The 27585-nt window shown below is 37.2% G+C and overlaps 1 protein-coding gene across 1 annotated transcript; it reads right to left on the bottom strand.

Moving 5' to 3' along the window:
* LOC127624346 (opsin-5-like) lies at positions 1-27368 on the bottom strand. Its single transcript, XM_052099135.1, has 7 exons — positions 27234-27368; positions 22807-22961; positions 12034-12153; positions 7084-7254; positions 6516-6850; positions 5705-5949; positions 1-2336 (listed from the first exon to the last, which is right to left on the bottom strand). Exons 2-7 carry the CDS (start codon positions 22928-22930, stop codon positions 2264-2266), a joined length of 1068 nt encoding a protein of 355 aa, XP_051955095.1. The 5' UTR covers positions 22931-22961; positions 27234-27368; the 3' UTR covers positions 1-2263.
* Positions 27369-27585: the final 217 nt, after the last annotated feature.

Genomic DNA, 27585 nt, shown 5'->3' with positions numbered 1-27585 from the left:
GGAAGCTGGACAGAGTAAAAGATAAGTTATGTTGTTGTTAGTTATGGTTATAGCCTTTATTGCAATAATGAATTCATAAAATAGTATGTAAAATAATATTACATATTGGAAAAATGCATGTCCCATTTGAAATATGCAAATCTTTGGTAAGTATCCTTCAGGTCTGTATAAGCCTCTCACATCACCAATTAGATTTACTTAATAAGAACACTCAAGGCATACTACATTTTGCATCAAATTGCATATTAAGTGCTTTGTGAAAATGTTTAATAACCCTTAGTTACGACCATAACAATATGTTTTATGTAGAATGAGTAGCAAAATTGGAGCCTTAAAGCGAAGCAGCTAGTACATTCACCTCTTCCTGCAACTGGAGGATGCGGATTTGATAGGAACGTAAACTTTTGGGCAAATTACTGAAAATCTGAATAAACCTGGATCTTAAAATCTGGATTTTAAAGGAATATTTCACCCAAAAATAAAGATGTGGTCATCATTTCCTTCATTTGTCAATGTTGTTGCGATCCAATATTATTTCCTTTCATCAATGAAACACAAAATGAGATCCTATACAGAACAGCTCTTTTCCATATAATAAAGTATCTTAAAAGTTGTCAATAAGACTTGAGCAATATGTTGCAAGTCTGAGGATCAGATCAATTTTAAGTCATTATGCACCGATTATCTTCCCCTTTGCCATTGCTCTAAAATATGTTCAAGGAAAAAAATACACCTTATGCCACACTGCTCCATGTTGGAAATCACTAAAACGTAACGCCGTTTCCTCTCACATCACGTGACCGATCACGCAAAACTCTATTTGAGAGCAACATCAGAGAGGAAGATTATCAGTGAATAATGTCTTTAATCTGTTTCTCAGACAAAGCTGTAGTATGTGTTCAGAAGACTTATATAGCAATTAAATAGATATATAGCTATGTAAATATTAGTGAGGCTAGCAGGGGATGCTCACCTTATGGTCTGTGTAGGTCCAAATGCCATAGTATTGTGATGGAGCATTGTAAAAAGGCACAGTCTTTCGGATGAGCTGTTAAAAAAAGGGGTGTAGCCCCTTGGCCACTTTCCATCATGGCTTCCTAATAATCCCCTATATAAATTTAAGGAATAATCACTATCTATAAAAGTCTATAGACTGCTTTTAGAATACTTTAATCCACTTTTGAAAAGAGCTGCTCAGACATTCTACCTATATAATTTCCTTTAGTGTTTCTGGGTTGATATAGTATTATGTTCACTTTAATTGTATGGTGAGGAAATTTGCTGAATGGGTCTCTTAGTTATATAAAAGGAAACTTCTATCATTCCAGACATCAGAGTTGTTTTAGTATTCGATTAAGTAATTACTGAAACTTATAATTGTTGCCTTGTACAAAAAAAACTGTATCTCAATCCTAGGACTATTTCTGGGAAATTTTCAATCACTGCAGAACTTATAATGAAAAAAACCTTTGAAAGTACAGGGACTGCCTGCTTTTATGTGGATTGATATATCCAAAATGCTATTATGTATGGAACAGAGTGTTTAAATGCTACCTAAATGTTGCAGTTTTTAATTTTTTGAAAATTAGAAAAATCACAAGACTACAGCTTGAAAATTGGGACACACTTTTCAATGTAAAAAATGCAAAAATATCATAAATCATTGCACATGACCCAAAACTACCATGCTAAGTATGTGTTACACTATGTAAACTGAATTCAATATCAAGTCTAAATCAGTGCATCAGTGTTTATACAATTAGATTGAAAATAACAGCAAGGTAGTTTCCACTTATTTTGTGTTTATATCCAACTATATTTTGTTGTTTATCTGTAACCATGCAAATTGCCGCTATTGTGTAGATTTAATTGATTGCATGTTTCAACTCACTCAAATAAATGAGAAACAACATACTGGACACAGGCTAGTTTTTGTTACTTTAGCTATCAAAAAAAATGTAGTACTGTGCTGGGAATATTAATAGTGCTTTACAAACAATACAGATGTGCACAGTTTGGATCACAGATGCAGGATTATAAAACAAACAAATAACCATAAAAAATATAAAAACACATATCATCTTTACCACTTAATTCTTCTATACACACACACACTTGTGAACTTAAAAGATGTTTCATAGAGTTTGTGATGTTAAAAGCATTACGAAACACCAGCAAAATTAGGCAAGGGCATTGATTTCTAAATTGCACAATAATAAGAAAAGTGCCTAGTGTCCAATCACAGGCCAACTGTGAGTTCCTGTCATTTGCTCATTATCTCAATTTGAACTTCATTGGCTGGTCTCTCTTTCATGGTGGCAGTGATGGAGTAGAACCTGGGTAAAACAAGAAGGCATAATTCAATAATCTTCAGTCAATCAATTGTTGTTCATTTTGTTCATTCTAATCAAGTCATGCTGGGTTTTGTGTTTCAATAATAATAATTTCAAAAACAAAAGAGACAGTGTAAATGGACACAGGCTGATAATAAATATGTAATACATGGAGCATACCATTCCATATATTATAACTATTCCATAAGAACCGACATAATGCATATGACATATGCAAGTTGCATTTGATGTGTTCGATCCATAATACGATGATATAGTGCAGAGGAACTTAAAGGCCATAGATATATGGTTACATTTTTCAGAAGTCAAAATACTTCGACAACTACAAATAATTTGTAGGTTGAATTACATGGAAGTGAAAACATTGCCTTGTTGTTTGAGCATTCTAACCAGCCGGTTCAGCCAATGTTGTGAGGGTGGGGTGGAACTATCTGTTGTACCACCAATGGCAGACTGTGGGGAGTGTTCAGCAGGAATTTCATAAAATATTAAATGCATAAATTACAGGAATACTCAGACAGCTTTGTCATGCCAAAGAGGATGCTTAAAAGTGGAGACTGAATATTATACAACCAGGCCAGAAACACACTAAGGAAATCAGAGTGGCTAAAAGAAGCTACTCTGAAAAAGTTTTCAGCCAATGAGCCTGCATCTGTATGGAAAGGCTTGAAAAGCATTAAAAAGTATGATACACCTCCCCATTGCTCTGTAGAGATTCAACAAATGGCTGATGACCTAAATGTGTTTTTCTGCAGGTCTGAAAAGCCCAGTCTCACACCCATCCCCCGCTCTGATCTTCATTTCACACACCAACACCTCCTGGAACCCCCCTCCTGCTACTCAACCTGCATTTGTTGTCTGTGAGGAGGATGTGTGCCGGGTCTTCCTGAAACAAAAGACTAGGAAAGCTTCAGGCCCAGACAGTGGTCACCTGAATGTCTGCGCTGACCAACTGGCCCCCCATCTTCACACAGATCTTTAATAGATCACTGCAGCAGTGTGAAGTTCCCTGCTACTTTAAACACTCTACCATCATATCATATACCCCCCAAAAAAAAAAAAAAAAAAAAAAAAACGACTTGATGACTACAGACCTGTCGCTCTCACATCTGTGTTTATGCAGTCATTTGCAAGACTGGTTTTGGCCTACCTGAAGGACATTACTTGACCCCTGCTAGACCCCCTTCAGTTTGCTTCGAGCAAACAGGTCTGTGGATGATGCGGTCAACATGGGACTACATTATATCCTGCAACACCTCAACAGACCTGGGACTTAATAAGGATCCTATTTGTGAACTTCATTTCAGCCTTCAACACCAGGCATTTCATGCCTGATCTTCTCTCAACCTAATGGACACAGCTATCCATGCCAACCACAATCTGCTGGTGAATCAATAGCTTTCTGACAGATAGTGAGCTAGTGAGACTGGGGAAAATCACATCCGGGACCCTCATTAGCACTGGTGTTTCTCAGGGATGCGTTCTCTCTCCACTGCTTTTCTCCCTGTACATGACTGACTGCATTGCAAAGGACTCCTCTGTCAAGCGCCTGAAGTTTGCAGACAACCCCACAGTCACTGGCTTAATCTGCGACAGTGATGAGTCTGCATACAGATGGGAGGTTGAACAGCTGGCTGTCTGGTGCTGTCACAACAACCTTGAGCTGAACATGCTCAAAACAGTGGAGATGATAGTGGGCTTCAAGAGAAACCCCCCGCACTAGGGGAAACATGCAGGTAGAATAACTCTGGACCCCACACACCCTGCCCTCTGGCCGGTGCTACAGAGCACTCAGCACCAGGACATCCAGGCAAAAGAACAGTTATTAGGCCATTTTCCACATTAACAATTATACTGCCTTCAGGACTCCCATAGTGCAATAATGTATACACATGTCATGTGCTTATGTAAATTCACTCATTTAATTAAATAACTGTAAATATCCCTACCTTGCACATACATTACCACTTGCACCTGTACATATGTCATTCTATGTTATATGCCCTATTTTGTTTGTACCCTTACCTCGTTCTATATTCGGTGTCTCACTGTAATGTTCTGTGTGAAATTTGTTTCTCCTATCACCAAAGAATATTTCTTGTGTACATGAGCACACTTGGCACTAAAGCTCATTCTGATTATTGATTGGCACATTATTTTCTTGATACATTTTTGAGGCATCGATATATTAACAATAGCTGACAATTTTATTATAAACCTAGTTTGTGTGCTTTCCAATTCACATTCAGTTGGCCTTTCATTTAATGTAGTCTGGCTTAATAGCTTTGGGAGACCACAAGGGGGTGATATAACATTTAATGTACCATTTAAGTTTTCGTCACCTATGTAACCCCTACATTTGTGCAGTGAGTGTTTCGCATGGGGTTTCATTGTGGGTAATGTTCTGGCAGATATACAATGAGAGTTTTGGGGAAACCATAAAATAAGTTTGGAGTCATTTCAGATTCTGAGATGATTGAGCAGGCCAACACCTGTATAAATCAATAAAAATGTGTAAAATGGGCAAGGCAGAATTGACAAACTCCAGGAACACAACCAATCTAATATCCCATGAACAGTTCTCATAGCGAACGGCAGAAATGGATGTGCAGAGAAAGACAGTACAGTAAACAGGTACAACCTACAAGTGTGGAAGCTTTGAACCAAAGGAAAAAAATAAAAATCAATTTGCCACAGGGCAAGTAGCTAACAAATTGTGTTCCTAAGTTTATAGTTGGAGATATGCAGGTTATTAGAGGCCCTTTTTTCCTAAACATGTAAGAGGAAATTAAACCAGAGTTTAAGTTACCCTGCCGCACACACTTTACGAATATTGTGTTGAGAAATATGTATGAAAAGACTATTGTGCCTTCACAGCTTGAGAAGGTAGATGGCATCGCTCCTACTGCTGACTCCTAGACCTACTGGTACTGGTAAATACTGAAATACTGGTAAGCATTTGCTATAGATTTAAGGGCTGCATGTAGCAGCTAGTAGCCCTATTTATATAGGAAAAAATGCTGATATAGATCCATTATCAGAAATATTTTCTGATTATCGATGTCTGAAAAAGGAATCAGTCCCAAGCCTAGTGTTTAGGAAACCGGTTTTTAAAACAGTCATTATTTTTGCAATTTTGTTTGGATAAGGTAGATGCACAGAACTTCTGCATTTCAACTTTAATATCACAATGTCTCCAAGAAGTTCAGCATACCACTAATAGTTTCCAAGATTATATGCTAGAAACATTCTGTTAGGTCACTGTATACACTTGTTTCAAAAAGAATGTGGAGATTTGATTGAAAGCAAGTTTATTCCTATTTCAGCCGAATTTGAAGAGGTACACCTACCTTGATGTTTTGTAATGTTTCCTTTTAACCCATGTTTGAAAGCAGAGCGATTTTTCACAGTTCTTCTTACAGTCAATGACTTGATATATGATTGGATTGTACATGGCAGAGGACTTGGCCAGCAAAGTCGGTATAACAGAGACTGAAATAGGCACTGAATCAGGCTCCCCAAAAGCAGACACCACAGAGACCACAGCATAAGGGATCCACGCTATTAAAAACCCTGCACAGATCAACATCGCCACCTGGAGGGTGCAAGCACAACAGCATTAAATATTACATTGCATCTCAACATAAAAAGTATTTCCAAAATATGAATAAATGGTTTCATGAACTTTGCTTGAATAATAAAAATGACTCTTTCAGAGGGTCAAATTTTTCAGAGAAATGTCAGTATTTTTAAAGTTGCAATCTGTTGAGGTTTATATTGACTTACATAGCACTAATTTGGTCATAATTTACTAAAAATCATTGTATTCCTACCCCATTTGACTTTTTCATTGAACACAAAATTAGATGTTAGGCAGTATGTTAGGACTGACTGAGGCCGTCAGTCACCATTCACTATTAATTTCCCATACAATGTATGACTGAGGATGTCAGTTCCTACAGTCTACCTAACATCTCTCTTTGTGTTCCACTAAAGAAATAAAGTCATATAGGTTGGGAAAAACATGTGACAGTAAACGGTGACAGGATTTAAGGGAGAACTATCCCTTTAATTATGGGTGCACAAAGCCCAGATTATAATTTACACTTTTAGTCAAACAAAAATGGCACAATAAATGACTGTGTATGTTAACATACCAACCTTAGTCAACTTCATCTCCAGGTTGTGGCTGTTCTTATTCCGCGTGTCGAAATGAGAGACTTCTTTGGCTGAAGACTTCACCTTGAAGATAATCATGACATAGGAGAAGACGATAATGCCAGTGGGGAGGACAAGGCAGAAGAAAAGTATGGACATAACGAAGCTCTGACCAGCTACTGAGGCCTGGGCAAGCCACCAGTCCAGTGTGCAGGAGGTGCCAAATGGCTCAGGGGCATAGCTACCCCAGCCCACCAGTGGCATAGTGGCCCAAAAAGCAGCATAGAACCAAATGAAAACCACCAAGAGAAGAGCATGGTGCCGTTTGAACCATGTACCTGATGGGAAAGCAAATTCATGTTAGTCAAATTAGCTAGATTGATACAATGGGGTCCACAAATCTGAGACCACATTCAAAGTCCTATTGAAATTGATATGAAGAACATACAAAAGAGGAATTATGACAAAAAAGAAATTAGAAATATTTAAGATTCTGCACTATTTAGGTCACTAAACAAATTAACAGATGATTGATGGATGGATGGACGGACAAACAGACAAGATCTCTTACCATATCTTAAGTGGCAGATTTTCAAGTAGCGGTCTAAGCTGACGATTGTCATAGTAATAAGGCTGCCACATCCAAAGAAAAAGCCGGCCCAGCCATAGAAGCGGCAGCCCTCCCAGCCAAAGAGCCAGCGATGAGCAAAACTAGACACCACAAAGAATGGCTTTCCAGTAACTAAGAAAACAAACAAAAGGGGGGCAGGGGTTAATATCACAAAAGCCATAAGAAGTACCACTGCCAGAATTATAACACATAGCAAAACCAATAGAAAAGAAGAACAAACATAGGTCTTTAGTCTGCTCTCAGTGGATAATTTCATATGAAACAACCAGGAGTGCCTGACATTTGAGCAATATGATCTTAAATAAACTATGTATAAAACTAGCAGAGAGTCAGCAAATCGACAGATTTTCTGGAGTTTCATGAGAATCTGGCAGCTATTTGCACATGAGCACAGCAGCACAGGGTTTGCATGCTCTGTGGGATGAATATATTAACTCTCGTGTTGCTGTGCAAAGCTCTTAATTAAAGGATGTTGATTATGCCATGACATTTCAGATAAAAGTAACTTAAACCAGTTTAAATTAAAATTCTGGATTGCAAAAACAACAACATATCCTTTACCACAGAACATTATTTTGACATATCCCACAGTATGTGGGATGCGCTGTATTACACTTACAATGGAAGACTTTTGGAAAACTGTAACAGTGTTGTGAAAGCAGGTCATTTCTATATTAAAGCCTATTATCCCATTTTAAGGGAATAGTTCACCAAAAACTGAAAATACTTTTGATTATTTACTCACCATCATACCATCCCAGATGTGTATGACTTTCTTTGTGTAACAAAGATTTTAGAAGAATATCTCAGCTCTGTAGGTCCATATAGTTAATGTTAATGGTGACCAAAAATGTTGGAGCTCCAAAAAGCACATAAATTCAGCAGAAATTAATCTTGCGTGACTTCAGTAGTTTAATCCATGTCTTCGGAAGTAATCCAATCAGTTATGTCTGACAACATACCAAAATATAACTCCTTTTCACTATAAGTCTTTGACGAACATGATTTCTAGCTTGGCAAGATAAACAGTGAAAAAGGAGTTACATTTTGGTCTATTCTCACCCAAATCAAATTAAATAGCTTCAGAAGACATGGATTAAACCACTGGTGTCATATGGATTAATTTCATGCAGACTTGATGTGCTTTTTGGAGCTTTACATTTTGATCACTATTCACTTTCATTGCATGGACCTACAGAGCTCAGATATTCTTCTAAAAACATCTGTAACTTCTGAATGAGAGATGTTTACGGCGATGTGCCTCGCGTTTGTACACACATCAGATTCGCCTGCATCCGTGGATGAATCGTGGATAAAATATCTTTAAACATCTGCGAAAGTTCAATTTGGCTATATTTCTGTTGTCTTCAGACAAGTATGAACTTTTCCTGGGACTTAGCATGGATCAAAATCTATTTTTCTTTATACTGTTTTTTTTGGGTGTTTTTCCATTCACCACCATTGTTTCCTCCCAGTGATGGTCACAAATATGGCAGCTGTGGGTAAGTGTGACATCACTGAAACAGGTCAATGAGTGACCTATATATCCGTTCAACAGAAAAACACGTGGGAAGGGTAGCCAGGGGTGGAAATTGTTACAGTAACCCGAAGTCAGCTCAAATCTGACGCACTAAAGCAGTCTGCCACGTACAGTACATGACTCTCAGAAAAACAAAAGCCCCATTATTCTGGAATATTGTAATCCCATGCTGCTAACAGGCGACAAGTTGTAAAGGATATATCATTCTAGGCTGTTTTGGGAGATACAAAATCCATTAGTTTGTCCAACTCTGGAACAACTCCCAAAGTTTACTCAAACACTGAAAACAAAACTTCATTTATACCCAAATTGCTATGGATCCTAATGCTGTATTTCAACAGTCTTACTATCAATGACAATTCTTAAGCATTTAAAATGATAAATCATATCTGATCTAGTTTCCTGTCCCCATAACTTTCCATCACTGTGTCTGTGTTTAAGTCTTGCTAATTAAGACTTGCTTTTATTTCTATGTGAATGCGTTTTACTGTGTGTGTAGGCCCTATTTGATTTTATATTTTGTTAATCACTTTATGCTTAAATCACTAAAAGGTGCTATATAATACAAATAATAATAATTATTATTATTATTATTATTATTATTATTTATTATTATCTTCATGCTGTACCAAGCAATTAAATCCATGCTTATATGTAGTGTTGTTTGTTTCTGTAAAAATACTTTATTTTACCCAGTTTAATATGCGGAGACATCTATAACTACGTTTCAATCCAAGGCTTTTCGGCGTAAAGTTTTAAAGCATCAAAATAAAGCTGAAGGAAACACACATTATCGTGAAAATGTCACAAATGTCGACATAATATTTTTTCGTTTAACTCAAGCGCATAAACTCTATGTCGATACATCAAATGTCGTGGAAAAACTGCCGTGCGAAAAGCTCGATTCATGTTGTATGTGAACGCACCATAAGCCTAAGGGTACATTTACACGACAATGTACTAAAAACAGAAACGTTTTTCCTTTGCATTTTTAAAAAGTTTCGCGTACAGACGACAACGCTGTCAAAACAATCCCCGTTCACACGGATCTGCGAAAACGACAGAACGCTGTATTATGCATGCCAGGCCAGTAGTTGGCAATATCACTTTGTAAAGAGCGGTGAATACATACAATGGTAGGTAAGGACGAAGTTCATGCCTATAGACAATGTAATATGCGAGCACATGACGTCATCGTTTTTACAAATTCACACACTTCAGCTTTAACTAAAATTAACTTAATGAGGAAAGGGCGAAGGCAGTTTAAATGTAATACTGCAAAAAAAAATCCTGTTCTCAGTCCATTTTTAGTTTACAAGTAAGGACAAATGGTTTTACTATCTCTGTAATAAGCCACACGGCAGTAACCTTTTTTTTAACTACAACAGCAAAGAAGGTAATTTGTTCTGTAAATCTTAGAAGGCAAGTTCTTTCAGAGTATTGTAGAAGACGATGACAATTTAACAGACCATAAAACGATCCAATTATAATTGAGGGCAGTAAGCAGCAGGTAATAAGAAATGCTGATTTTATTACAACACACAGACCCTGCTTTAAAAAATTAATTGGACAAATCACCATCTGAACAGCACTTTGAAGGGAGAACAATCATGATATTTCAGAGCCCTGGACAGAAGCTCCAATTTAAAGTTAATAACATTTTAATTATCAATTTGTTTCTAACAGAAACCTATCGATTCACTTCAGAAGACATTCATTGATCGACTGGAGTCGTGTGGATAACCGTTATGCATCCTAAATATGACTTTTGGACTGTAAAAGTGCTGGCACCCATTTACTTGATTTATAAGGACCTGACATAGCTCTATTGTCTTTTAAAAATCTTCATTGGTGTTATGCTGAAGAAAGAGTCCTACATATCTGGGATGGCATCAGGGTAAATTAACAATGAGAGAATTGTAATTTTGGGGTGAACTATTCCTTTAAAAAGGGAGTTCCGAATGACATCTTATGTTTGAGCCCAACATCTTTTAGCCCTCCAAAGCTCCTCGAAGGGAATAGGATATAGGTATGATCACTTCTGAATACTGCTCCTCTACGGCTGTTAAACTACACAGGTATCCACTAGGTGGGGCAAGAGTACAAGAATGAATAAAAAAAAACTGGTAGAAAAAGGAGGAAATCTCATTCTTTTTATTACCGTTTACCCCATTTCAGAATAATAATTAAGTTTTCAAAACTGTGAAATAAAATCGGAAATTAAGTAGTGACCAAAACAAATTTAAACAAATTAAAACTCTTATATTTTAGCTTCTTTAAAAGAACTTCACCTCATGAGGGTTTTGAAGGTTTGGATTCTGGGAAGCTTTTTAAACCGTATCGAGTATCCATGTATGCTAGGCACTTGATGGACAAAAAAAATAAATCACAGCAGAACTAATTCAACCATTTAAGCCTTTTGATCACAACAAGGTTTTTTAAGATCATGAGAAAGAAATTCTGTCAAGTGTGTCTACATAAACCTTTTACCTCTCCTTTAAAGCACTTTTCTTTCTAATTAGATACATCAACATGTACACAGGAGACTGTGTTCATAACAGAGTACTGAACAGTGGTCAGTTGAACAAAAGGAGGACAAGAGGAACCTGAGTAAAGGTTTCATGAGTAAAAACACAATGTCAACCATGAAAGAAATTTTATATTTAATTCATCTTTGTAACCTTGTCGCAAATCTAAAAGCAGGTAATGTATAATGAATTCAAGTGTATTTTAATAACAGCAAATGAATCAGACAGAGGTATGACAAGTCCATAGTCATGAGGCAGTGCTGCGTAACTTTGGTTGATTTACAGCAACACTGTCCATTCAAAACCTAATGCTCAAGGGGCCACTACAGCACAGACTGAAAGCTGTAGATCTTCCAAAAAAAAAAAAAAACAACAAGTTGCTTTCAAAGAAATACCCCACACACACACACTTCATATTTATCTGGATTTCTCATTTGTGAGTGTTTCATATGGCAGGACAGCACTGACCACTTCCAATCTTATCTGATTGCTTGAACTCAAGGTAACTGACTCCAGATCCACATCATCCAGCATTGTGAATTTTAGAACTTTTAATTGTTTGTGCTATTTAAGCAGAATGTGTCTAGGTAACCTAGTTGAATTTTATAATTTATATGATGAGTTTTATGATCAATTTCTCCCGAAATCCAGGTTTATTCAAAAGTTTTACATACTTTTTCCCTGTCACTGTACCTAATCTCACCCATATTCTGGGTATAACATTTTAGAAATATGAAATAATTTTAATAGAACTTGAACGAGCACAAATGAAAATGCTGCAATTGTCTTATCTCATGAAGTATTTCAAACTCATGAGCTCACCTGATATGCCAAAGTCGAATATAGCTAGATTCAGTGTCATGAATTCTGGTGGCTTCAACTTGCTCTTCCGTTTAGCGGTCATGTATAGGACATAGCCATTTCCAGTGGCTGACAAGATACCTGTTAAAGGAGAGCAAAAAGATAAGTCAAACTGTAATAATGCACATTTTCTAAAAACATAAATATTTACAGTATATGCTTTAAACATTTTTGGCATTGTATTTTACCTACGTATTGTGCCTTAAGGAAAGACAGTTACTGTTAGATTTTACTGTCAGTGTTGGGTATATTACTTCTGCAAGGTTATCTGGTACTGATTATAAATGACAATACTAAAAGTGCAATCAGTAATACAATATTTTAAATTACAATCATTACAATCTAATCGGATTACATTTGGATTATTTGGGGATTACTTATTGCATGTTTTGATAAATTACATTTCTAGTGTTTTTATAAACACTAGAAATTTTGTCTTCCTTCTGCTCTAACTTCTGTACTACTCCAGCTACGAATAGAATTTAGCAGTGCGATCCAGTGGATACATGCTCATGTTCCTCATTTTGGATGTCACTTTGAATAAAAGCTGAATAAAATCTGCTAAATTACAAAATGTAAATGTATAAAGTACCAATTTACACTCTACCAGTACTTGATTTGTTTTTACAAGTACAAATTGTGTAATTCAGATTACATGTAGTCTATTATTAGAAGGTCCATTTCATCTGAAGATGGTCTTCATACTATTGAGACTTCACATTAAAGGGATAAATGACCCACAAATTAGAATTCTGTCATAATTTCTCATCATATTGTTTCAAAGCCCTGTTACTTTCTTTTGACCATGGAACACAAAGGAGATGTTTGACAGAATAGCCCTGTTTCCACCTGGTATTAAGATGCATTTTTGGTGATCCGATCAAGTGTTCAGCGCCAAATACAGGAAATGGGATCCAATTTGTTTTGCGATAGGATCACTGAAACTACATACAGAGGTTATCAAAACGCATGCGACCATGTTGCATTTGAGGTGTGAAATGCAATCTGCCCTCCCGTACAGCAGGCGAAGCACCACCCCTCACCTGTCACCCGCTGCGCTAAAACAAGTTTAAACTTTGCCGGTTACAAGCGGCTTTAAAAGAAAATAACCATCCGACCAGAAAATTTGAAAAAGCGGATACATACATAAGCACGAGAACTAAATGGATCTTCAGTGTGTCTGATATCAACATGCAGTAACATAGTTGACAAAAACACATCTGAAGCTCAGGTTAATACAAAAATAATGTAGAATTTAGATAACATTTCGGCTGCATTTTGGAGAAACTGTGCAGAGTTTTTTGGACTTTTTGTCTTTTATGAATTTTTGCAGTTTATTATCATGTAGCACAGTGGCAAAGTCATTTATGTCATCATTAAATCAAAAACTCGCCTCTCGAAATCCTAATACAAATGGTCACAGAAGACACATTTGAGATGCATGGAAATACCCGCTGGAAACAGGAATGCGTTTCAGCTTATCACAAGTGATCAGATCACCGTAAACACGTCTTACTTCCATATGAAAACAGGGCCAATGTTTTGTCTAAGTTACCATTCAATTTGTATTGAAAAAAAGATTAAATGAAAGTGAATGGGGACTGAGGCTATCAGTCTCAAACGTTCTGCCTATCATCTCCTTTCGTGTTCCATGGAATAAAGTGAGTTTGACACAAACAAACACATTGTTTCCATTGATGTTATACTTTTCTCCAATTTTGGTGGCCTAGTTTATACACTGAAGTAAACTCAGCAAAAAAAAGAAACATCCCTTTTTCAGGACACTGTATTTGAAAGATCATTTTGTAAAAATCCAAATAATTTTACAGATCTTTATTGTAAAGGGCTTAAACAAAGTTTTCCATGCTTGTTCAATGAACCATAAACAATTAATGAACATGCAACTGTGGTACAGTTGTTAAGACACTAACAGGTTACAGGTGGTACACAATTATGGTCACAGTTATTAAACCAAAGGACAATAAAGAGACCTTTCTACGGACTACGAAAGATGCACAAGGTCCCTGCTCATCTGCGTGAACGTGCCTTAGGCATGCTGAATGGAGGCATGAGGAATGCAGATGTGGCCATGGCAATAAATTGCAATGTCCATACTGTGAGACGCCAAAGACAACGCTACAGGGAGACAGGAAGGTCAGCTGATCGTCCTCGCAGTGGCAGACCACGTTTAACCATACCTGCACAGGATCGGTACATCCGAATTTCACACATGTGTGACAGGAACATGATGCAAAAACAACTGCCTAAGTTACACCAGGAATGCACAAACCCATCAGAACTCAAACGGTCCACAATAGGCTGAGAGAGGCTGGCTGAGGGCTTGTAGACCTGTTGTAAAGAAGGTCCTTAACAGACATCACCGGCAACAACGTCGCCTATGGGCACAACCCACCTTCGCTGGACCAGACAGGACTGGCAAAAAGAGATCTTAACTGACGAGTTGCGGTTTTGTCTCACCAGGGATGATGGTTGGACTCACGTTTATGGTCGAAGGAATGAGTGTTACACCGAGGCCTGTACTCTGGAGCAGTCCATGAGGAGGAGATGCACTGCAGTCCTTAATGCAGTTGGTGGCCACACCAGATACTGACTGTTACTTTTGATTTTGACCCCTCGGGACACATTATTCAATTTCTGTTGGTCACATATCTGTGAAAGTTTGTCTTAGTTATTGAATCTTATACGGATCATATAACTATTTACACGTCAAGTTAAATTTTCCCTGAAAATATAAGCAGTTGAAAGTGAGGGAACGTTTACTCAGAGAACACTTACGTGTTATCCATAATCTCAAAGGACACATTTTCTGATCGAGAGAGACATATTTTTAGATTTTCCATGTGGAGGTCATAATGCTCTCCATATTTCCACATAATTTCATAACTTGCCCTGTTGTGTCAGCTGACCGATGCATAATAGCATTGATAGATAATAGATAAATTCAATGAACTCTTCCACTGTAGTCTACTGTGCTCATATGATCATGAATCAATGTGCATTGATCACGCACAATAAATTTACCAACTGATACTTAAAAACAAACACTCTGACCACATTCTCACCCCCATGTTGTTTTCATGTAACTTCATGCATTGTGTGGAAAAAATAAATAAATCAATAAAGTGAATGAATTGCAAGTAAATTCTGACTGAAACTGAACATTCAGACAAATATCTCTTTTTGTGTTCCATGGACAAAGAAAGTCATGCAGGTCTGGAAGGACAAAAGAGTAAATTATGACAAAATTTCCATTTTTGGGTCAACTATCCTTTTAAGGGTTTAAGCCTTGTAATTAAATGAAGCATTGAAAACCAATACTTTGAGCATTTTAAGCACTGTTAAGTAACTCGCCAGTGGCCATCGGAGTTGAAATGTACACATTGTTCAGGTCAAATGATAATTATATTGCAACCTTGGCAACATGTGAGAAAACAGCTTAAGCAACAGATAGCATAGGATGTTAGTGGGATGATAGACAGGAAAGACAGTTGCCCCCATATAAAATATATAGAAAATCCTTCAGATCATTTTCTTGACACCATGGTTACTGTTGGATGACTGAAGAATAAATAATACTATGGAGAGTGGCCAAGGATTATGGAATTGCATTTTTTCCAAAAGCTTAATACAAAAGAGACAAACATGCATTGGCAAAACATCTGAATTATTTCTACTTTTGTAACACTGTGCAAAGAGTGGGCATAGAAGTCAATCTTTTGGCAAGGGGAGTGGTAGCTTCTTTAGTCAGGTTGTGTTATAACCTATTCAAACTGGCAAAAATTTTAAATATGTTTATCCGTTAAAGAAAGAACAAACTGCTAAATTTATTTGCAATTCAAAAGGGATCATCACCAAAATGCATCAGAGTATGTTGTGTGTTCATTCTAAAATTCACTGGATGACACATTTCAAGAGAAAATCTGTTAAACTGTTAGAAAATGTAGGACAGTGTGAGGTGATTGAAAATGTCTTGCAGAGGTGGTTATGTTTGATGACAAGGCAATATGGTATCCATCAGTTTTGGGAACATTTAGGGTAGAGCAGTGTGGCAGGGTGGAGGGCGGGGCCGGGTCGTGATCCTGCGCGCCCGGTCCCGTATTAGGCTAATTATCTGTCCCTGAGGTTTAGGGGCCGACAGCAGAGGGCTGTGGGAGAGAGAGAGATCGTTAGCGGACATGTCCGCCATGTGTGTTTGTTTATGTGTACTGTTAAGTTTTTCATTAAAATATTATTTATGTTGAAAAGCCGGTTCTCGCCTCCTCCTTGCCCCATCCTTGAGCTGTTTTACAAGCAGGTTTAATTGTTACACTTTGACACTTGCTTATTTATTCAAAAAATGTTTATCCTGACATTTTGCATATGATTGTGCATTGCAAGTGCACAGATCTAAATTGTGCATGAAGTTAATTATCAATGTTATCTGTAGAGTGTTGCATTTATACTGGTTCTATCCTATAACAATTGTGTTAGAAGGCAAAGCTGAACCATTTTATTTTAAATAATATTATAGACTAAAAGCTATGTTATTTCTGTATTTGTTATTAGAGTCTTTTATAACATAGGTTTAGATTGTGTAGTAGATAGCAAAACATAAGCAACAAGCTTAGAAAATTTAACGGAGCAGTATGTTTTGGTTTATTCACTTGATTCATTCAGGCTTTAGGAGGGTTTATTGTTCACAACACATCATTTACAGTTTGCCCGTTATATCATGTTTGTATTATATCATGTTATGCTTTTATGGCAACACATTCTTCCTTTAAATCTTTCTATGTCATGGCTTACTGTCATGCCATGTATGATGAATGAATCCTTTGTGAATGGATTTTAGGGCGAAAAAATGTCTAATCTTAGGATATATCCACTAGTCTATTATAGATCAGGGCAGTCTGACGGTATTCTATATGCACAATGGGTCAACTGATTTTGCAACACTATTTATAAAAGACATTTTCCAGGGCTATCAGTGGGCAGGGCTGCTTTAGGTTATTTACATGTGAGAGCACCAAAGAAACACGGGCTAATGTGAAAATAGTAAAAATGAGGAAAATCTTATAGACAAGTAACACAAAATGGAATAAGCAACGTCACAGCTTGCCACATTAATACAGAGCTCAACTGATGTGCAGTAACATATGTGTGTGTTTATTGGCTAAGAATGAATATGGCTTAAAATGTAGCTTATTCATTTAGAATCTCTATTATAATAATATTTTTACAGTTTTGAGCATTTTTAAATGAAGTGAAGCTGTTTTTGTCCATAAATGTTCAAATAAAATGAGAAAATAAGATTACATTTTATTTTAATATTAATTACTTAACTCTCCAAAAAGAGGCATGAATCATTTGTATTAATAATAATAATAATAATAATAATAATAATAATAATAATAAATATTATTATTATATTACCAGCTAAATTCAATTGTGAACTATACAGTTACCGTGATATAAGATTTCTCACACTGATGTGATATTTTGGCCATACCTCCCACCCGTAGTCTAGAAATAACTTCAATAACTGTCAAAATAAACAGATCAGGCAGGCTAGACTGACAGATTCCGATTTAGAAATATACTTCAGTCATTTGATAAGTTAACACCATGACAACATGAAGGTTGAATATCCATAATGTATCCTTTTTATACCACGCTTATCCTATAGGATCTCGGAGAAGGCTGTATATGGTTTAACAAAATATATCACATAAAGGGAACAAGCATTATGAAATTAATATTTGGTATTATCTATACAGCCAAAGGTGAAACATCTTACATGTTTCTCATTGAAATTAATCAATGACAAACAATTATCTGGGTTTCTCTGAGAATAATAAAATAAAATTCATGAATCAAAGTCGGATTTTTTTTCTCTTATCCTTGAAAACATGGTACTGGTGCATACATGACATGTTTATAAAATGTGTGTTCAATTATATTACAGTCTTTTGATTATGGTTATTCATAATCAACCATCAGGGTTTGGACCCATTGCTTTAAAGATTTTTGAAAATAAATAAATATGGTACCGCCAAAAGTTCCATTGAATTACTCTGAAAACTGTTCATTAGCAAGGTGTATGTGCTTTACTGACCAACAAGACCGTGGCAGCTGGTGTGTGGTCAAGCATCCATTGAGGGAGGGAGAGAGCGAGAGAGCGAAGTAAGGGTGCATACACCTGAGCCAAATTATGACTGACTAACCTCTAATTGTAGTGAGATTGGGGAGAGCGGCATAAAAGGGAACTGCAGCGCCAGATCGAGAGAACTTTACTGTGAGGCTGATGAGTTATTGTGAAGCTGATGAGTTATTGTGAAGCTGTATACCAGAGAAGTGGTCAATTAATAGTTTCTTACCAGTGTTTGAAGAACCCAGTTCCCAGAGTCTTTCCTTGGTACACTGGTGCCGAAGGAAAAACTCTGATTTGAAGGCTTGTTGTACTTCCCGCTGACCAACATCAAGTCCCTTGCTGACCTCATTACACCCACCAACAGGCTCTGCTTGAACTCTGCCAAGATCAGGAATGCCGCTTCCAAGAGGCCCTTAGAGTTCAGGCAGAGGTCCGGCAGGTCATTCGGAGCCTCCTCTCCCAGGAGAAAGCCCCGGCAGAAATCCCAGACAACAGCAGCCCCCTGCCCACATTGTTGAAGATGGGGGCAGAAGACGACCCTGAAACCAAATCCTCAGACCACATTCGGCTAATGCCGCTGCCAATTTGGATGGCATCATCAGATAAGTAATGATTTGCAGCAGCATATGCAACATCTGAGGGCGGTTCTGAGGTCGCTGCGATGAGCGGGGCTCAAAGCAAACCCTAGGCTGTGCGCAATTGGGCGTGTGGAGGTGGAATTGGTCTCTGGGGTTCCACTTGGGCCACGGGCAGGTGCATCCCCAAATTGACAAGACGGTGGTGATTGCGGCCTGCCCGAGACCCAAGACCAAACTGGAGGCGAGACCGTTCCTGGGGCTGGCTGGCTATTATAGGAGGTTTGTGCTTAACTATTCGGACATCACCAGCCTGCTGACTGATCTCACTAAAAAGGGAGCTCCAGACCCGATCCAGTGGATGGAGCAGTGCCAACAGGTGTTTATGCAAGTTGAAGTCGCAATTCATGGGGGGCGCTTTTACATGCACCTAATTTCTCTCTTCTTTTTGTATTGCAGATGGACACTTCAGACAGGGGGCCGTAATCTCCCAGGTGGTGGAGGAGCGCCCAGTGCTGTACACCGGCCGCAAGCTCTCCTTGAGGGAAACAATGTACAGCACCGTAGAAAAGGAGTGTCTGGCATGTCCGGATGTCTCCCCGGCCTGAGTCAGGCAGTGGGGATATGTGGCAGTGGGGACATTGTCCGCATCCATCGAGGGAGAGATAGAGCGGTAAGGGTGCATACACCTGAGCCAAATTGACTAACACCTGTCTCTAATTGTAGTGAGATTGGGGAGAGCGGCATAAAAGGGCTTATGCCAGTGCCAGATCGAGAGAGAGAAACTGGATCGAGAACTTCACTGTGAAGCTGATGAGTTCTTGTGAAGCTGTGAACTAGATAAGTGGGCAGTTAAAAGTTCCCTACCTGTGTTTGAAGAATCCAGTTCCCGGTGTCCTTCCTTGTTACAGAGACATTAAAACCAAGTAGCTCATATGAAAGACTTTTACATACACAGGCCTTCATCATTGCAAGAAACCAAAAGGTAGCCATTTGAAATGTACACTCAGAGCAATTTATTAGAAACACTATCGTCCTAATAAAGTGCCCAACGTGGTCTTCTGCTGTTGTAGCCCATCTGCCTCAAAATTCAACCTGTTGTGCATTCCGAGATGATATTATGTGCACTACAATTGTACAGGCTGGTTATCGGAGTTACCGCAGCCTTTGTCAGCTCAAACCAGTCTGGCCATTCACATTTGACCCCTCTCATCAACAAGGTATTTCCTTCTGCAGAACTGCCACTCACAGGATGTTTTTTATTTTTGTCACCATTCTGAGTAAACACTAGAAACTTGTGTGTGTGTGGAAATCCCAGGTCAGCAGTTACAAAAATACTCAAACCAGCCCATCTGGCACCAACAATCATGCCATGGTCGAAATCTCCCCATTCTGATGATTGATGTGAACATTAACTGAAGCTCTTGACTCGTATCTGCATGATTTAATGATTGCACTGCTGCCACATTATTTTCTGATTAGATAATTGCACAAATATGTAGGTGTATAGGTGTTCCTAATGAAGTGTTCAGTGAGTGTATATTCTATTTATTTTCCATTTTTGGTGAAATTCTAAATCTAAAATTTCATGTAAATTTCATCAGTAACAACACAGAAACATCTCTTGTTGTTTGAAGACATTTTCAAATTAACAACAAATAAGTACCGTCTAAACAGGAGTCCAGTCACAATGGTCGACTCGGAGATTTCACAGTATCAAGGAATTACACAAATTACTATTATCAGTGAAAACAGAAGGGTTATTTATTTTTGAGCAAACACTTTATTATAATTGAAACCATTTATTTTATTGAAAAATAAGAAAGCTAACAGAATTATAATAATAAATCGAATTATAATCATGATAAAAAAAAATAGCATGTAACTATAATATGTTATAAAACTAAAGCATGTTAGTTTATATGTTAAATTAACAACTAAATTAAAAATAACATCTGCTGTGTGAGCTTTTTAAGTAATGTCCTATGATTATTAACAGTTAACACATACTGTAGGTGCGTGACAGTGAGGCCAGACTGCTCCTGTCTGTACTCAACTGGTTTTGCTTCAGGACGCAGATTTTACATTGGACATCAAGTGGCGACCTGCCATATATTAAACATAACCTGTATTTAATGTATATTGGGTTGCTTTTCCTTTTATGTTGCATAGTTTTGTTCATTGTTTTCCAGTACAAGGACATGCATGAAGTGACATTATTTTTGTTGTTGATGTCAACGTTTGACTTTCAGCACACAACTGAACACCACAGGCGGCATGACTAGGATAAATGATTACTGCAAGAGTTAGATTAACATACAGGCGCGAAGGGACGTCAACATTTCTAAATTGCACAAATAATTAATACATACACATATTTGTCTCTGGCTTGCTTTTGCTCGCATGTCAATGATGCCGAGATCTACTTTTATAATTAATTTAATCACTGAGAAGGTTTACCTGCAAAATGAGTAGCACCAAACATCACAAGCAGCCTCAAGAATGGACACAGAGTAGCCGTATAACACTTTTCCTTGAGCAGAATATTGCACTACAGATCGCCAAGTTTGTTCAAAGGGGAAAGCCAGATAGAAATAGCGCACTTGTGTGCATGGTTGCCAGATTGCACAAAATAAGTATTACATTAGGCGGAATTTCCAGTTTGCGCAAGTATAAATCTTAAAATGGGGGTGTTGCGTCTCTTATCTGGCAACCATGAGCTTGATAAACGCTTGTGGAGATGTGTTAGGTCCCAGTGCAAGTTAACTGAAATATTCAATGAAAAATAAAAACACTTTTACGATAAATGAGCCACATTAAACCATGCGGGCTGTAAATTGCCCATGTCTGCTTTAGCTGTTTGCGAGATTATCATTAAATCTACGTCGGCAGTCCTAAATAGTCTATCACTTGGACGGCCGCCGAAATATCTTCAATGGGAGAACCATGGCATTGTTCTTTCCCTGCTGTCCGCGACCCAGTCTGAATAAACCAGTTGAGACAGACAGACAGACAGACACACACACACACACACACACACACACACACACACACACACACACACACACACACACACACACACACACACACACACACACACACACACACACACACACACACACACACACGTCAGACCCCTTCGCCTCATTTCTCTGACATTTTCTCCGCTACATTTGTGTGTGACGCAAGTTGGCGAGTCTGACAAGCAGACGAGGAAGAAAGGAGATGCACAAGAGCATGCGAGATTCTCCGTCCGGTTACAATTTTTCTCAATACCTTAGATAAGCAAATGTACATGGTATGATAACCGTCAATTTTCAAACGTGGTATACTGCTGCAACCCTAGCAGGGACCCTGGGCATCTTTCATTTTGTGTTTTTCCAGAGTCAGTAGAAAGGTCTCTTTAATGTCCTAAGTTTTTATAACTGTGACCTTAATTGCCTACTGTCTGTAAGCTGTTACAGTAGTTTATGGTTCATTGAACAAGCATAGAGAACATGGTTTAAACACTTTACAATAAAGATCTGTAAAATTATTTGGATTTTTACACAATGATCTGTAAAATACAGTGTCCTAAAAAAGGGATGTTTCTTTTTTTGCTGAGTTTATTTATTATATTTAGTTGTGATGCTTAAATGTACATGCTGACAGCGTGCTGTACTTTAACTGTTAGACAGTTTGCACTTTAAAACCCAAAGTTGCATTTTTTTATTTCTTCCCACCATACACATACTGTACAGATGGACATCTTTGGCTGTTGTTTCGTGTCTCACCACATGAGTGTTGTGTTTTTAAAATGACTTAAAAGTTAAAAATAGGTCCACTTTTAAAAACACAACTTGAAGTCCCCTGGGATCTTTTCCATTCCATTGCACAGTTTCAGCTGTTTTTGAATGCAAGAACACCTCTGCAATGACTTAATCAACATATTATACAAAGTCATCGCTGATCGTAGCATGACATTTTACATCTAGCTGGCAAAAAAGTTACACATGATTTTCAGCTTACCGATAATGAGGATGTAGAACGCAGCCACTATGTCTGCCTCTTTGGACAGCTTAGAAGCAAAGGGATCCCCTTGGAGAAGGTAGTGTGGGATGTAGCCCCCATGGATTGAGGTCTCATTCTCCATTAGGGCTATACTGAGGAGTGTGATCACTTTCCTGAAGAATTAAAAAGAGATGCTAAAATTAAAATCTAAAACAGAGAAATGCATTTGCACTCAGTTTTGAGACACAAGTTGTCGGGAAACCATATCAAACAGTTTTATGATCCATCCTCCTCAACCCTCCTAACAACATTCTGCTGCTCTAAATAAATATCTTCAAATCACTTTTTATTGGCTAACTGAAGACACTCCCTTCACACAAATTAAAATGATGTGGTAAATGTTCTTGTGCAAGTAAACAGAGAATGAAGATAAAGCATACAATTTTAAATAATTGTCTTCGAACCGGTTGCATTTTCAAGAAGGTGGTAAAAAAATGGGACATGAGTCAAAACTTTTAGTCATGTAATTTCACAGCATTGCATTTTAACAAGGGTTATTCAAGGCTCTTAAAGGAAAAAAAAAAAAGTGCAATTTCCAATGGTTATGGCAGGTTCTTCAATTATGTGCAATGCAGCACCACACTACCTATTGGACACCATTTCACCACCATAGATAAAGTATTATACATTTTACTGTTATTACTAGCCAATATTGTGATTGATGCTAGTCCAAATGTTAACCATTTGCAAAAGTTTCTCTTTCCATTCCATCAATCCTTTCAAGACATTTAGCTGGTCAAAATTCTGGAATGACCTACAATTTTGTTACTGTTGGTTCGCCACTTAAATTCCAATTTATAAACTGGATCTAAAAGCTAAAAGTTGAGAACCACCATTTTAGATGGTGACCATAATAGTAATATTTTGAGGTAATCTCACCAACTAGCTATTTGCAGTTAACCCTTAAATGCATACCTCGGTTCTTTAGTGACCTGGGACCTCATTCCGTCCCCTTTACCGAATGCATTTGTTTTTTTAAGTTATGCCCCACCTGCTTAAGAATTCCTTAACATTTCAATTATACTGTGTATAATAGTGTAACAAAAACAAAAGCCCAAATCTCAAAAAAATCTATATATTTCTTTCTTCAAATAGCTTAACTACCAAGTGTATGGGTCATTAAGGGCCCGAGATATGTATTAATGTTGCGATACATATTTATAATCTATAATCACACAAAAAACTAAGCAAAAAATATAACAATAATAAAAGAAAACAGAGACTGTGCACAACCATCAGTGTTCACAAACCTACTTTTGTTTGAACCACTTTTTAAGATTTAATTGAAAAATGTTCAGCTGTTTTTGCATTTTCAGTTCTGCTGGTATGCTGTTCCAAAGCAGTGTACCTTGAACTGAAAATGTGGTTTGAGCAAATGTAGTTTTTCTCCTCGGTACTGTGCAATTCTGATAAGTTGTACCTCTTGTAGTGATCCCCTTGCTACTCTGTTTTGATATGAATTGGCATATGATATCTGGAGCAAGATTATTTAAAAATCATTTTAAAGAGACAAATGTATAAAATGTTCAAAGCGAAGCAAACTATATTTTTGTAAAATATTACAATGATGCCATCTAATTGGTTTCTTGTCCAAAAAAAATTGTGTTTGTTTATATAGCGATCCAACAGGTTTGATGGGTAGTTGAGAAACCTGACTCCAGACCATTGCATGCATGTATAACTTTTTAGGGATATATACGGTCTAATCATATAAAAACAGTTAAGGTTTGTTCTGATCGTTCTACACAGCCTCTTTACATGCACATCAAATTTCAATTGAGAATCTAAAATAACACCTAAATATTTAAAATCACTAACTGTCTCATTTGCCTTTTGATTGATCTTAATTATAAAACCATTACTTTCCTTCCTTATAATTGAAAAACACATTGTGATGAGAGTTTTTGAACAATTCAAGGTCAAACAATTGTTTTGCAGCCACTGTGATACGCCAGTCCTTTAATTTGTTAATATATCTGCAGCTATGCGTGGAGTCTGTGCTGATACGTAAATGACGGTGTCATCTGCATATAACTGACACTTTGTTTCCTTACAACAATTAGGTAAATCACTGACATAAGGAAAATAACAGTGGACCTAAAATTGACCCTTGCGGGAGACCCATCTCAATGTTTCGTAAATATGACCTTAAATTATTCATTTTAACACATTGATCTCGAGATTTGATATACAAAACTATTTTCTAATTAAAAATGCTTTGATGCTTTACACTATCTGGGCTTGCAGATCCATTTGTGACAGATATTTGTGCCAGGCCGCTAAAGACCTGATGCATGTAAAACAATACATGTAATGTTTGGGGAAACACTCACAAATTTAAGGGTTAAAGACATTTATCGAATCATCAGTAAAGCAATTTTCTAAATGTCTATAGCTTGCTTAAGGGTAGTCCTTGATATCTGCATAATAAAACGTAAATGTAGTTTATAAGCAAAAAAGTTTAGATATTGTCCTTTCATTGATTCTAAAGCAAAGGAGATAAATTTTTCCTTATCGGACTATGAACAAGCAGGAAAATTGATAACTGGCACGATTTTTCAATTTGTAGACAGTGTTTCTTGTCTTTCCCACCAGGCATATCAAGACAAGAGCAGAACAGATTGCATGTAAATTGTCTTGTGTTACTAATTCAGAACAATAATTGCTTCCCATGACAATACACTTGATTTTGCTGGCATGTCACATTTTTGTGTTATTGGTTTTTATATATTTCTTTTCAGTTAAAGACAATACTTTTACTTGGCAAACAAAAACAAAGTAACTGTCTAAGCCCTCAGAATTAAATGTTTTAAAGTTGAAACAACCATTCATCTTAGACATTGAAAAGTATTCAGCTTTCTATGAACAAACTGATGGCCTCTTTAAGGCTTCTGGTGGATTTATGGAGAACTGTATGATTAGCTTAATGAGCATTCACTACACTCTCTGGTGACATGCAGCATTTGAAATCCTCTCCCGGGAGATCAGAGGTGATGCTGCATCATAAATCCTTGTTTTACAATGACCCTGCAACTCCAAACATGTGATATTAGAAAAAGTGTGAAGTTACTAAACCACAACCCACGTGACACATGTTACATGTCCACAGCTCATGACATGGTGTTCAAACACATTGTTACACAATACTATTTTCCCATCAGTTTTAAAGTATTATCAATAAAAATTGAGTCATCTTAAATGAGTGCCAATACAAACCAGAGAAATAATGTGACTTCTTATTAAAAGCAGTGAAGAATTATTGCGCTTTTGATGGGGGAATCAGATTGGGCTGCTATGGAAAGGCATAATTGTTGTGATGGCAGATCAGACAGCCAATGTAAATTGTCTAATGCTTTTGTCAAAGTTCAAAGAGGGAATATTTCTAAAGATTCTACAAACAGAACAGTGAGACAGTTGTGGAGAGATGTCCATTCATTTATGTCTTTTGATCTCTATATGCAACTAAAATGAACAGATTCACACATTATAAACTGATAATCCATTTTTTCCCCAACATATTCCTGATAATCCAGCATATTATATTCTTGAGTATTGTCTGTGTCCATCCATTCACCACAATGAATCATGTAATGAAGTACTGAGCATCTTTGTAACACAGTGTGCGGACACTTGAGTGTGTGTGGAGATCCCTGCGGTTCCATCAGTGGTTACAAAAGCAGTCATCTAATCTGTTTTCTGGAAGGTTTGTGTAATACACCCCCATTTTCTTTAATAAAAATGCACTGTGTGCCACTTTAGCTGAAAATACAACCAAGTCAGCTTGCAATTCTAATATATTAAAGCATGATATTAAAGAGAAGGATACACTGTAAACAAACAAATAGTTTAAATCGCAACCAAAAACAGCTTTTTCTACCCAATCAAACCCTTAGAACTAGTTTTGTTGGTGTAACCTAATGTATTTAGGTTGATTCAGTGATTTTAAATTATATCTATAACTTGTAGGTCATCAAATGGTTTAATTTGGATGTTACCATATGAAGCACATCTATGTTATTTTTTCCCCAAGTGTATATAATTAATCTAATACACTAAGAAAGATGCGTTAATATGAGGGATGGCTATAAAATTATAATACAGTAAAGAAAGATTTTTTGCATAATTAGACTTAAGTTTAATGAAACATGTTTTGGCTCATTTTTATACTCTTATCAAGACTTAATTTGCTACATTTTACCCGTTAAGCATTAATCAAATTTAGTTTCATATTCAATCAGCACACATTGGAAACAAACAAGAGCAATAACACATGCAACTAAACGCAGCATTAGCACGCAACATAAAAACAACTTAATGGAAAGCTCTCATAAAGATACAGTTAACTGGCAGTGTCAAATGTATTAATGTTTATTGTTTATGCTTACCTTGCCGAGATTCTTCAACCATCTCGATGGATTTGAGCACTTTTCTCCCTGTCTTGAAATGATCCAAAGAATTCACTTCACGGATTTGGCTTTTCCTCTCTCTGATGACGATGATTGTTTTCAGCACGATCCTCCAAACTACTGTTGAGCTAAACTGGGGGGGAGCAATGAGAACTAAATTACAAAATGACTGAAGCTCAGATCATTATAAAAAGCACTCAGCCCATTTGATAGACCTGGTGGAAAGCGATTGGTCAATTAAGTGGTGGGTTAGAAATCCATTCAGTCCTTTACAATTTCCTCCACCAGTCTGTCTGATTGACTCACAACACATGTAACACCGAAAAGTCTA

Source organism: Xyrauchen texanus, chromosome 30 (assembly GCF_025860055.1).
Source record: "Xyrauchen texanus isolate HMW12.3.18 chromosome 30, RBS_HiC_50CHRs, whole genome shotgun sequence".
In the NCBI taxonomy this organism is placed as follows: domain Eukaryota; kingdom Metazoa; phylum Chordata; class Actinopteri; order Cypriniformes; family Catostomidae; genus Xyrauchen; species Xyrauchen texanus.
This window is presented reverse-complemented; position numbering and strand designations above follow the sequence as displayed.

Bases quoted from the DNA above. Each gene is read 5' to 3' on its own strand.
- LOC127624346 (XM_052099135.1), bottom strand. From the start codon at position 22,930: ATGGAGAATGAGACCTCAATCCATGGGGGCTACATCCCACACTACCTT. The intron at 7,255-12,033 runs GTGAGCTCATGA...TTGTTTTCTTAG, and splicing joins ATTCGACTTTGGCATATCAG to TTACTGGAAAGCCATTCTTT. The intron at 2,337-5,704 runs GTAGGTGTACCT...TGTTTTACCCAG, and splicing joins AAACATTACAAAACATCAAG to GTTCTACTCCATCACTGCCA.